We start from the raw sequence: 13,521 nt of genomic DNA on the forward strand, positions 1-13,521 counted from the left end.
TATACCTATTAAGAATGGCCAAAATTTGTAACACTAACACCAGCAAATACTAGCTAGAATATGGAGGAATTGGAGGAACAGAACTCTCATTTATTGCTGATGGGAATGCAAAATGATATGGTCACTCTGGAAGTTTGGTGGTTTCTGACAAACAAAACATACTCTGAGCATATAATCCAGCAATCATGTGCCTTGTTTTTACACAGAGGAGATGAAAATTTATGTCCTCACTTTGTCTGCACATGGATTTATGGCATCTGAATTCACAAGTGCCAAAAGTTGGAGGCAAGCAAGATGTTCTTCAGTAGATGAATGGATAAATAAGCTGTAGTACATTCACACAACGGAATATTATTCAGCACTGAAAAGAAATGAGTCATCAAGCCATGTAAAGGTTCCAAGGAGGAAGCTTAAATGTATATCATTAAGTTAAATAAAGTGTTAGTAGCTTAGTAGTGTCCGATTCTTTGCAACCCCATGGACTGCAGCCCACCAGGCTCCTCTATCCTTGGGATTTTCCAGGCAAGACTCCTGGAATGGGTTGCCATTTCCTTCTCCAAGGGATCTTCTTGACTCAGGGATTGAACCTGGGTCTCCTGCATTGCAGGCAGACTCTTTACTGTCTGAGCCACCACGGAAGCTGGCATTAAGTGAAAGAAGCCAGTCTTAAAAGGCTGTAATACTGTATGATTCCAACTATATGATATTCTGGAAAATGAAAAACTATACAGATTGTAAAAGGATCAGTGGTTGCCAGGGATTGGGGAGAGGTGGGAGGGATGAATAGGTAGAACACAGAGGATTTTTAGGGCAGTAAATACTCTACATGATACTATAATAATGGATACATGTCATTATACATCTCAGACCCATACTATGTACTCATCAAAAGTGAACCATAATGTAAACTATGAATTTTGGGTGATTATGATGTATAATATAGGTTCAGCAACTGTAACAAGGAGAAGGAAATGGCTGGTGAGGGATATTGATAGTGGGGGAGGCTACACAAGTGTGGGGGCATGGAAGATATGGGAAATCTCTGTACCTTCTCAGTTTTGCTGTGAACCTAAAACCATTCTTTTAAAAAGTTTTTTAAAAAGTTAACATTAGGGATATACACACAGAAGGAAGACCATGTGAGGACATAGTGAGAAGGTGGCCAGCTGTAAGCCAAGAAGACAGACCTTGTGGGGAAAAAAGCTCTGCTGCTACGTATATGTTAGACTTCTTTATTGGTTGGGAATAAAAAAACAGTGCTAACAGCCTTACAGACTCCTATATTAGAAAATAAGAAAGATCTCAAGTCAATAATCTAAGTTTTTCTCTTTAAAAAAAGAGAAAAAGAAGAGGGAAGTAAAATCAAAGCAAGAAGAAAGAAAATAATAAAAATTAGAGTAGAAATCAATGATATAATAAAGGAGAAAAATCCATTGAAGTAAAAGTTGGTTCTTTAAAAAGATCAACAAAATTGATACAACCTTTGGCTAGACTGACCAAAAAATAAAGAGAGAAGAAACAGATGACCAAAGTTAGGAATGAAAGAGGAAATACTATTAAGGACCTCACATTAATTGCAAGGATAAGGGACTACTGACACTTGCTCCTTGGAAGGAAAGCTATGAGAAAACAAGACAGCATACTAAAAAGCAGAGACAACACTTTGTCAACAAAGTCTATATAATCAAAGCTATGGTTTTTCCAGTAGTCATGGATGGATGTGAGAGTTCAACCATAAAGAAGGCTGTGAAAAGTGAAAGTGAAAGTCACTCAGTCATGTCTGACTCTTTGTGACCCCATGGACTATACAGTCAATGGAATTCTCCAGGCCAGAATCCTGGAATGGGTAGCTGTAAGAATTTTAAGAAGCTACAGGAATGTAAGGCTGAGTGCTGAAGAATTGATGCTTTTAAACTGTGGTGCTAGAGAAGACTCTTGAGGGTCCCTTGAACTGCAAGGAGATCAAACCAGTCTATTCTAAAGGAAATCAACCCTGAATATTCACTGGAAGAACAGATGCTGAAGCTGAAGCTCCAATACTTTGGCCACCTGATATGAAGAGTTGATTCACTGGAAAAGACCCCAGTGCTGGGATAGATTGAAGGCAAAAGGAGAAGGGGGTAGCAGAGGATGAGATGGTTAGACAGCATCACCGACTCAATGGACATGAATCTGAGCAAACTCGGAGAAATAGTAAAGGACAGAGAAGCCTAGTGTGCTGCAGTCCATGGGGTCGCTAACTGTTGGACACAAGTCAGCAAGTGAACATCACCACCAAGAAATGAACAACTTTGTGCCAAATTTACACAACCTAGACGAAATGAAAAATTTTTTTAGATAAGACACAAACTACGAAACCCAAATTAAAAAAAAAAAAAAAGAAAATCTGAATAGGTCTATAACCCCAAAAAACATTTCAGTTCAGTTCAATCACTCAGTCGTGTCCAACTCTTTGCGACCCAATGAATCACAGCACACCAGGCCTCCCTGTCCATCACCATCTCCCGGAGTTCACTCAGACTCACGTCCATCGAGTCCGTGATGCCATCCAGCCATCTCATCCTTGGTCATCCCCTTCTCCTCCTGCCCCCAATCCCTCCCAGCATCAGAGTCTTTTCAAATGAGTCAACTCTTTGCATGAGGTGGCGAAAGTACTGGAGCTTCAGACTGTGTATTGTTTTTGCTTTGGCTCCATCCCTTCATTCTTTCTGGAGTTATTTCTCCACTGATCTCCAGTAGCATATTGGGCACCTAATGACCTGGGGAGTTCCTCTTTTGGTATCCTATCATTTTGCCTTTTCATACTGTTCATGGGGTTCTCAAGGCAAGAATACTGAAGTGGCTTGCCATTCCCTTCTCCACTGGACCACATTCTGTCAGACCTCTCCACCATGACCCGCCCGTCTTGGGTTGCCCTGCAGGCACGGCTTCGTTTCATTGAGTTAGACAAGGCTGTGGTCCTAGGGTGATTAGATTGACTAGTTTTCTGTGAGTATGGTTTCAGTATGTCTGCCCTCTGATGCCCTCTTGCAACACTTACCATCTTACTTGGGTTTCTCTTACCTTGGGCGTGAAAACATTTAATCAGTCATTAAAGTTATTTCCACAAAGGAAGCCCAGACTCAGATGGATTAATTGGTGAATTCTATAATGTATTTAAGGAAGAAATAATGCACAATCCTTCACAAACTTTTTCAGAAAATTGAGAAAGAAAGAACAATTCCCAACTTACTTTATGAGGCCAATATTCCCCTGATACCAAAGCCAAAAGCATCATAAGAAAACTATGGATGAGTATCTCTCATAAATACAGATTCAAAAATATGCAACAAAATATCTACAAACTGAAACCAGCAATGTATAAAAAGTATTATAGTATCATGACCAAGTGAGATTTATACCAGGAATGCAAAGTTGATTTAATAGCAAAACCCAACTAATGTAAAATACTGTATTAACAGAATAAAAGACCAAAACCACATTATCATTTCAACAGATACAAACAAAGAAACAAAACAAAAAGCTATTTTACAATATCTAACAGCCATTTTTGATAAATACTCTCAACAAACTATGAATAGAAGGGAAATTCCTCAATAGAAGGGAGATGCTTAACAGCATCTAAGAAAAATCTACATACTTATAGGTAAAATACTGAATGCTTAATGGTAAAACATCATACTTAATTCAAATACTGAACGCTTCCCCCCTAAGATTAGGAACAAGACATGGATGTGTGCTCTTATCACTTATATCCAACATTTGTATTAGAGATTATAGTCAGTGCAGTTAGGCAAGAAAAAGAAATAAAAGGCATCTAAATTAGAAAGGAAGAAGCAAAACCGTCTTTATTCTTACAACATATCTTGTATACAGGAAATCATAAAGAAGTCACACATGTAGGAAGTGGTGACCCACTCCAGTATTCTTGCCCGAAGAATCCCATGGACAGAGGAGGTGGGCAGGCTATAGTCCATGGGGTCGCAGAGTTGGACATGACTGAGTGACTAAGCACATGATTATTATACCAGAGAGGCAGGTGCGAGGGTGGGTGGCAAAATGGGTGAGGATGATCAAAAGGTACAAACTTACTTTATAAAATAAATAAGTCATGTGGATATAATATCCATCCTGGTGATTATAGTTATCATACTGTACTATATATTTGAAACTTGATAAGAGAATAGATCCTAAAAGTTCTTATCACAAGATAAAAGTATTTGTAACTATGTGAGGTGATGGATGTCAGCTGAACTTATCATGGTGATCATTTTGTAATAAATATATATATCAAAAAAAGACAATGTGATCCAAGAACAGACATACAGATCAGTGGAAGAGAACTGAGCCCAGAAATAAGCCTATTTATGGTCAACTGATTTCTGACAAAAATGTCAAGAGAATTCAATAAGGAAAGGAAAATCTTTTAAATAAACAATGCTGAGACAATTTAATAGCCATAAAGATGAATTTAGATTCTTATTTCACATCATACTCAAAATTTAACTCCTACTGTATCTTATTCCCAAAAGCAAAAGCAAAAACTACAAATCTATTAAAAGAAAAAATAGAAAAAAAACTCTTTGTGACCTCGGGTTAAAAAATCTTTGTGATTTTGCATTAGGCAAAGATATAATATCAAAAGCAAACATATCAAAAAAATTGATAAGCTGAACTTTATCAAAATTCAGAACATCTGAATTTCAAAAGATGCCATAAAGAAAATGATAAAATAAGCTACAGATTGGGAGAAAATACTTGCAAATCATATGTTTGATAAAGATCTTTCATTCAGAATATATTTAAAACTCTTACAACTAAATAATACGATGACCTAATTTAAAAGACAAAAGATTTGAGTAGACATTTCACCTAAGAAAATGTAAAAATGGTTGATAAGCATGTGAAAAGATGCTCAATATCACTTGTCATTAGAAAAGTGCTAATTAAAGTCATATTAATATACTACTTCAAACCCACTAAAACGGCTCTAATCAGATAGACAATAAAAAGTGTTTGCAAAGATGTAGAAAAACTGTAATCCTCATGCATTACTGAGGAAAATGCAAAATGGTACAGCTACTTTGGAAAGCAGTGTGGTTAATTCGTTCAATAATCAACATAAATTTACCATACAAACTAGCAACTCCATTCCCCTCTGAGATATCATCTTACAAGAAATGAAAGTATAAAACCACACACAGACTTGTAAATGAATATTTCAGCACCATTACTGATCATAATCAAAAAACAGAAACAATCTAAATACCTGTAATTTGGTGAATGGAAAAACAAATGTGATATATATATACATGTATATATGTATGAATATATGTGTATATTCATGCATAGGAAGAGCATTCAGCAATTAAAAGGAATGAACTACTTTTACATGCTACAACATAGATACACCTCAAAAACATGTTAAGTGAAAGAAGTCTACAGATGCAAAAGTCTACATACTATATGATTTCAGTTACATGAAATGTCCACAAAAGACAAAAAGCAGATTAATGTCTCCTGGGACTGGGAATGGTTACAGAGACTGGCTGAAAACCAGCATGAGGGATCTTTTTGGAGTTACGGAAATGTTCTAAAATTGGACTGTGGAAATAGTTGTATAGGTCTATGAACTTATTGAGAGTATATATGTAGATGGGAGTATATGGAAAAAGAATAGAGAAGATAGTTGATGAAGGTGAGAAGCAGGCAGAGAGAGGGAAATGAAAAAAGTAAGCAGGTAAAGTGGTGACTTGAAGTAGGAAATGGCAACCCACTCCAGCATCTTTGGCTGGAAAATTCCATGGAAAGAGGAGCCTGGCAGGCTATAGTTCAAGGGGTTGCAAACAGTCAGACACGACATGCAAGAAAACATTTCATATCTACAAAACATAGTTGTTAAAAATCTTGTATCAAGGAAGTCATTCTTTCATAGACTTTGACATCCTAAGCTTACTAAATTTTCACCTCTTAAAATTGAGTGTATTTTTGTTTTCATGGTCTGTAGCCCATACTATTCACCAATTTTAAAGAAGAAAAAAAGTAAGTCACTTGAAGTTTAGCTACTCTAGGAGAAACAACCAAAGAAATATCTACTTCAGTTTTCTCAATGCCAGATTTACTGTAAAGTACTTATTAACAGGATGTAGGTATATGGGAGGTTGAGTGATAAGAGAACTGACCAGTTCTATTGTCTCTCCCTAAATGTGGATATAATAGTTAAACTATTACATCTGTCCAAAAAGATAAGGTTACAGAGAAGAAAATGGATAAAAGATTGGAGAGACAAATCCAGGCCAGAAAGATGACCAAATAATTTTGAGGGGCAAGGACCTGAATATACAACATAGAATAGTTGTGAACAGAATACACTAGATATCTCTAGGGATATGATGCTAGCGTAAGAAAAACTATCAGTAGTTTAAAATGAACTAGTAAAAGCTACAAAATAAATCTTCAAACCCTAAAAGATATGTTTAGTTGGGCAGACTACTTATTTGTCATATCAAAAAATAAAAATGCAACTTTTAAAATAAAAGGAAGAAGGGGGTAAACAGGCCAACTCCAGTCTTCTTGACTAGAAACTCAAAAAACTATCTATATCTACCTTGATGGAAATTCTCACAAGAAACCTTACCAGATACTTTCTACCTTATTGAATTTTTAAATTCATGGCCTTGGTTATTTTTCTATCTATTCCTATCTATATCCCTATTTTCTTATCTATGACCATGCCTTTTCTCCTTCTCAAAACTGATTCTTTGTTTTTGTTCATCCTTGAAGAGACACCAAAAAGATGATGATGAGAATCAAGTGTGGCTAAGGTGACTAAACATTTAAAAAATGCAATTAGCACCATCTCCAAACTGTTCAACGTAATTTGGGGGAAGGATGGAAAGAGGCAGACTCTCAGTTATTTGGAACAGATAGAAATATACAAAAAGATGCATATACTCTCCCCACCCACCTCCTGCCACCAAATCACTTCAGTTATATCAATTAAAGATTTACTTAGTTTAATAAGCCCCCAAATTCAGAGATGCCAAAAACCCTGGAAGAATTACTCCCATCAGTCACTGGTAAGTAAGTTTTAATTGTTTTGTGCTTATCTACAACCAGCTGAGATTCTTTTTATTTATTTTAATTGGAGGATAATTACTTTACAATACAGCTGAGATTCATTTACAAACAAATTTTATTTAGAAAGAAAACAAATAGTTTAGGCAGAGCATGTATTCTGTAGCTCACTAGAGGCCCTACCACTCCTTACTATCTTTCACTCACTCGTTTTAAACGTTGTCCCTCATGAGAGCTCTAATGTCCTGTTTGGAGAATGCATTGTTTGAACAGTATTCTGTTGTGTTTGGAGAAAAGAGCTAAGCTGGGTAGAGTCTAACATAGGAACAGGGTAAGGTAAGGTATGGTAGTCATGAGTAGAAAACACAAAAAACCAAAGAATGTCAGGATATTCTGACATGAAATAGAAGATAGGATGGGAAGGGATCAGTAAATATCTTTGTCTGCTGTGTAATAATTTTGCCTTATTCTAAGCTGACCACATCACACTTGATTTTGTCTTAGAATGTATGATGCCTAGACTGGTTGGGAAGATGAAAAATCTCAGGCTACCCTAGTTATGCTCCCTGTATCCAAATTAGCTTCAGTTCAGCTCAAGTCTCCATTTGGTAGCTAACTCTCCCAATTTCCCCGACTCCAGGGAAGGAAGAGAGAGCTACATTCCAATAAATGGTTACTGATACGAAAAAAAAGACACTTGTTCTAAAAAAATCCTCATCTCCTGCTTCCTTATGAGAATTTCAAATTCTAGAGTACATAAAAACACACATGTGCATGTGTACACACACAGTACTCCAAACAAATATGAATTAGCTATATATATATATTCAAGATCATGGACCAAAATGTTAATATTAATTTGTAACAGTAATTTTAAAAGAATTCTTGGTTTATTAGACTCAATTGTTTTGTTCTAAGATTTACCAAAATGTCTTTTAATTAGGGAATCAGAATATTTTCCAATTTAAATTATCCATAATTTTAATTATAATCCATATTAGTTGACTCAATAATATTAGACAGTCATGGAATTTACAGAATATCATATATATAACAAATCATACATTCATATCACTAGGAAAAATAGTGTGACTTAGGCAGTATTTCTCCCAAGTGTGTTCCATGGAACACTGTTCCATGACATGATAATAGGTCTGTCTCACACACACACACACACACACACACACACACACACAGACTGCAATGATTAAACATGACTGGCTACATAATTTTCAGGGCCCCATGCAAAATGAAAATGTAGATCCCTTTATTTTAAAAATAAGATGGCAATAGAAGAGCATTAAATCAAGCATGATTCTCTTCTAAGCATGGGATCCTATGTGACTACACAGGATGCATTCCCCTGAAACCAACCAAAACCTATTTTTGAAATAATTTTTAAAATGCTGGGCTGAAACTTTCCTGATAGTCTAGTGGTTAAGACTCCATGTTCCCAATGCAGGGAGCACTGGTTCAATCCCTGGTCAGGGGAATTAAGATTCTGCATGCTGCACAGCTTGGTCAAAATAAATAAATTTTTTAAAAAAGAGAGAGATGCTATCTTGAAATAAAAAATTTTTAATGCTGGATTAAAAACATTACACAGATTTCATTGCAGGAGGACTTCACAGAGTCTGTTATATGCTAATGTGCATTGTGAACCTTCAAGACGTACATATACTGAAGATCAGTTCCCGAATATACTTCACCAAACTCTTTTGAATTACTATAAGGTCATCTTACAGGAACAGTATTCCAGAGAGACACATTGTAAAATGCAGCTTAGGCTGTGCAGATAGGCTAAATCTGATTTAACATCAATTTGTTAATTATAAGTCACATATGGCTGCTGAATCACTTCAGTCGTGTCCGACTCTGTGTGACCCCATAGACGGCCTCCTATCAGGCTCCTCTGTCCCTGGGATTCTCCAGGCAAGAACACTGGAGTGGGTTGCCATTTCCTTCTCCAATGCATGGAAGTGAAAAGTGAAAGTGAAGTCGCTCAGTCGTGTCCAACTCTTAGTGACCTCATGGGCTGCAGCCCACCAGGCTCCTCCATCCATGGGATTTTTCAGGCAAGAGTACTGGAGTGGGGTGCCATTGCCTTCTCTGTCACATATGGCATTTCCCCTATATTTGGAATAAGGCAACTAGAGATAACTGTAGATGCAAATAGTGGCATTCACTAAATCTGCTCTCCAACTGTTTGGTCTTTTACTATTTGGAAGGTCAACTCAGTGGTCAAACAACCCCAGTGTTTTCTGGGATGTACTAGATACGGTCTGAGACTATATCCCAAGCCAATTTATTTTCCACCTTTTATCTTGTCAATTCAGAGGAAATAACATCCTTACTTACCATTACCCAGTTCCCAAGAAATGTTGTACTTTTTGCTGGCACTGTACTTCAACAGACTCAGAGCACTAGAGCTGTTCCAGGAGTTATTGGGATTACGACGCAGTGCATTTAGAGCAAATATCAGATGAAGTCCAGAGCAATCAGCAAAGTTATAAAGTTTGTCTAGAGACCTGGCTGGGAAGAAGCAGAGAAAGGCTTGTAACTTTTTTTTTTAATTTGTTTTTATTAATTTATTTTTATTTTATTTTAACTGGAAGTTAATTACTTTACAATATTGTATTGGTTTTGCCATACGTCAACATGAATCCACCACAGGTATACACGTGTTCCCCATCCTGAAACCCCCTCTCTCCTCCCTCCCCATACCAGCACTCTGGGTCATCCCAGTATAATATCATATATGAAATGAATCACCAGTCCAGGTTCAAGGCTTATAACTTTCAAATCAACATCCCAACAAAACAAAAATATTAACTACTAAAACAAATGTTTCTATGAGCTTCCTGCTAATAAGAATTATACAGAGTCTTCCAAAAGGGACTATTACCATTTGGTTCAGGGTTCACTTCAAGGTGATTTCTGAAAGCAGCATACCCAACTCCAGATAAAGGTCACAAATTGGCAACCGAGTCTAGTACACAGGATATAGTATATTTTATTTGTTAAAAAAATTGAATTGTTAACATTTAGAAATGGGAAGATATCACAAACTAGCTAGATTTACAGTCCTTCTCAAAAAATCTGAAAATCTGGCACTGTGGGAATCTGTACTCTCTAATGAAATGAAATGAGATGAACAGTGTCAGGAGGCAAGGCCAGGAAAGATGACTGGCTGGGGAGTTTCAGAAAACAGCTCAGCCTAGAAACATTTCCCCAAAAAATTCACTCAATTTCACATTTTTAATATTTCTGAAAACAGAAATATTAATACCATAACCACAAATAGAAATATGTTCATTGTCAGGTTGACCCCAAATATCATGAAAGCTACTCACCATATGTCCAATACCCATCCCATTTCTTCACATCTATTGCCACCATTCTGGTTCTGGCTATTATTTCCACTTGCATGAATTATCACAGGAATGTACTTGCCTGTCTACTTCTAGATTCTTCCCACACTGCCAGATTCATCTTCTACCAATCAATTTCATAAGTTTCACTTACTCTTCAAAATCTTAGTGGATTTTCAAGACCTTTGTTTTCTTCAATTCAAGGCCTCTACAACTCAGCCATAATTTTTCCCCAACTTCAGGCCCCTTTACTTTCGTCAAAAAGTTCTTTGTGGGTGCTATCCAGTTCTATTTATTACAGAATCCCTGCCCTACTGGCCTTTGTTCTGATCATTCTCATTTGTCATGCCTTTTCCCCCTCTTTTAAACATATCCAGATTTTACTTGCCCTTTTGTACATTGTTTCACAAAATATGGATGACACACTTTTCAGTGGTATACAGACTGAAAAAAAATTTTAGGTTAATAATTAATTACAGGGGTTCACATTATCCTTGTATATATTATCCAAGTCCCTAGGGCAGAGTTTCTCAAATGGAATTCTGTGCAACACCATGTGGGGCTCCATAAGATGTCATTAGGGAGTTCTGCAAAAGATGACACAGTGACCACGGTGCTCCATTAGCAGCTGCTATAGATTTTTTAGGGCTTCCCACATGGCGCTAGTGGTAAAGAACCCACCTGCCAATGCCAAGAGACATAAAGGTGCAGGTTCAATCCCAAGCATGGCAACCCACTTCAGTATTCTTTCCTGCAGAATCCCATGGACAGAGGAGCCTGGTGGGCTGCAGTCCAGTGGGTCGCAGAGTCAGACACAACTGAAGCAACTTAGTGTGGACACATAGGTTTTTTAGTCTTATAAAGCAGGACTATGATCATTTGGTTATATCCAAAAGCAGAGACATTACTTTGCCAATGAAGGTCCATCTAGTCAAGGCTATGTTTTTTCCAGTGGTCATGTATGGATGTGAGAGTTGGACTGTGAAGAAAGCTGAGCGCCAAAGAATTGATGCTTTTGAACTGTGGTGTTGGAGAAGATTCTTGAGAGTCCCCTGGACTGCAAGTAGATCCAACCAGTCAATCCTAAAGGAGATCAGTCCTGGGTGTTCTTGGAAGGAATGATGCTAAAGCTGAAACTCCAGTACTTTGGCCACCTCATGCGAAGACTTTACTTATTGGAAAAGACTCTGATGCTGGGAGGGATTGGGGGCAGGAGGAGAAGGGGACGACAGAGGATGAGATGGCTGGATGGCATCACTGACTCGATGGACGCGAGTCTGAGTGAACTCCAGGAGTTGGTGATGGACAGGGAGGCCTGGCGTGCTGCGATTCAGGGGGTCGCAAAGAGTCGGACACGACTGAGCAACTGAACTGACTGACTGAATATCACTTCCAGGCTGTCCTCACCCTATATATCACCCTGTATAATCCAACCTGAATTATCATTGTTCATGGTAGCAAATTCCCTCTAGATTATGTTCTATTACTACATGCTGTTCAGTTCAGTTCAGTCGCTCAGTCGTGTCCAACTCTTTGCGACCCCATGAATCGCAGCTTGCCAGGCCTCCTTGTCCATCACCAACTCCCGGAGTTCACTCAGACTCACATCCATCGTGTCAGTGATGCCATCCAGCCATCTCATCCTCTGTCGTCCCCTTCTCCTCCTGCCCCCAATCCCTCCCAGCAGCAGAGTCTTTTCCAATGAGTCAACTCTTCGCATGAGGTGGCCAAAGTACTGGAGTTTCAGCTTTAGCATCATTCCTTCCAAAGAAATCCCAGGGCTGATCTCCTTCAGAATGGACTGGTTGGAAATGCAGTTAAATCATATAGTCAATTTACCTTAAGTGTTCAGTTTGGAATGAATAATACTGAGGAGCCACAGGTGACTATTCAATAGAAACTGGAAGAACAGAGGAATTGCTGGTGGAAGCCAGGGAGAAAAAATTGAGAGTAAAAACAGAGTGAGGCAAACTCTGAACTACCTCTGCCTTTTGTAATTCAGAGAGACATCATCAGTTAGTGGGGAACTATAAGAATTAGCGAGTACAACCAATAAGAAGTAGGGCATTTTAATCATAGCTATTAAGAGAGAACAGTTTGAGAATTGCCTAGGAGGAAAACACAGACATTTCACAGAGTGAAGCTATCTCTAAGCTGAGAGCTAATTTTATTACAAAGAAGAATATCTCCAGTTTAGTCAGGGGAATGAAACCTTAACTAGGTTATAAAGAAATCAGCATAAATGCCGATAATTTGACTGAAGCTGTTGAAGGTGAATGAGACTTGGAAAACATTGTGAATAAAAACTACAATATTATATTAATACAAGGCTCTGGGCTAGAGACTAATTACTGCATTAATCAAGTTAACTAGATTAAAGGAAAAACAAAATGCCAGTGAGTATAGTAAGACCTCTGGATCTCATCAGAATTCTGTCTAAATGATGATAGGAAAAGAGTAAAAGAGACACTGACATTATTAAAACGGCTAGGACTGCTTTTAAGAAATGTACTCTTAAGAAAGTGATTTATACATATATATATGTATATATATATACATACACACATATATAAACAAAGTATATGTGTATTCTTTTTCATATTCATTTCCATTATGGCTTATTATAGGATACTGAATATAGTTTCCTGTGCCATACAGTATGACCTTGTTGTTCATCTATTTTATATATAGTAGTTTGTATCTACTAATCCCAAACTCTTAATTTACCCTTCCCCGCACTCTTTTCCCCTTTGGTCACCATAAGTTGGTTTTCTATATCTGGGAGTTTATCTCTGTTTCATAAATAAGGTCATTTGTGTCACATTTTAGATTCCAAACATAAGTGACAACATACGGTATTTGCTTTCCCCTTTCTTACTTCATTTAGTGTGATAATTTCTAGGTCCATTCATGTTGCTGCAAATGGCATTTTATTCATTTCTTTGGCTGCATAGTATTCCATTGTGTATATATATCACATCTTCTTTATCCATTCATCTGTTGATGGACATTTCATTTTCTTCCATATCTTAGCCATTATAAACACTCAGCACTCTTTTTGGTAATCAATAAC

The 13,521-nt window shown here is 37.4% G+C and overlaps 1 protein-coding gene across 3 annotated transcripts in view; it reads right to left on the bottom strand.

The window, feature by feature from the left end:
- The window catches only part of HPSE2 (heparanase 2 (inactive)), a 685,113-nt gene that overhangs the window by 269,584 nt on the left and 402,008 nt on the right, over positions 1–13,521 (bottom strand). The window contains exon 4 of one of the 3 annotated variants that reach the window (XM_068961586.1): positions 9,436–9,609. The exons of the other annotated variants lie outside the window; for them this stretch is intronic. Within the exon in view, the coding sequence (XP_068817687.1) occupies positions 9,436–9,609 (174 nt within the window). The remainder of the gene's footprint in view (positions 1–9,435; positions 9,610–13,521) is intronic. 3 annotated transcript variants of the gene reach the window in all.

Source organism: Capricornis sumatraensis, chromosome 23 (genome assembly GCF_032405125.1).
Source record: "Capricornis sumatraensis isolate serow.1 chromosome 23, serow.2, whole genome shotgun sequence".
In the NCBI taxonomy this organism is placed as follows: domain Eukaryota; kingdom Metazoa; phylum Chordata; class Mammalia; order Artiodactyla; family Bovidae; genus Capricornis; species Capricornis sumatraensis.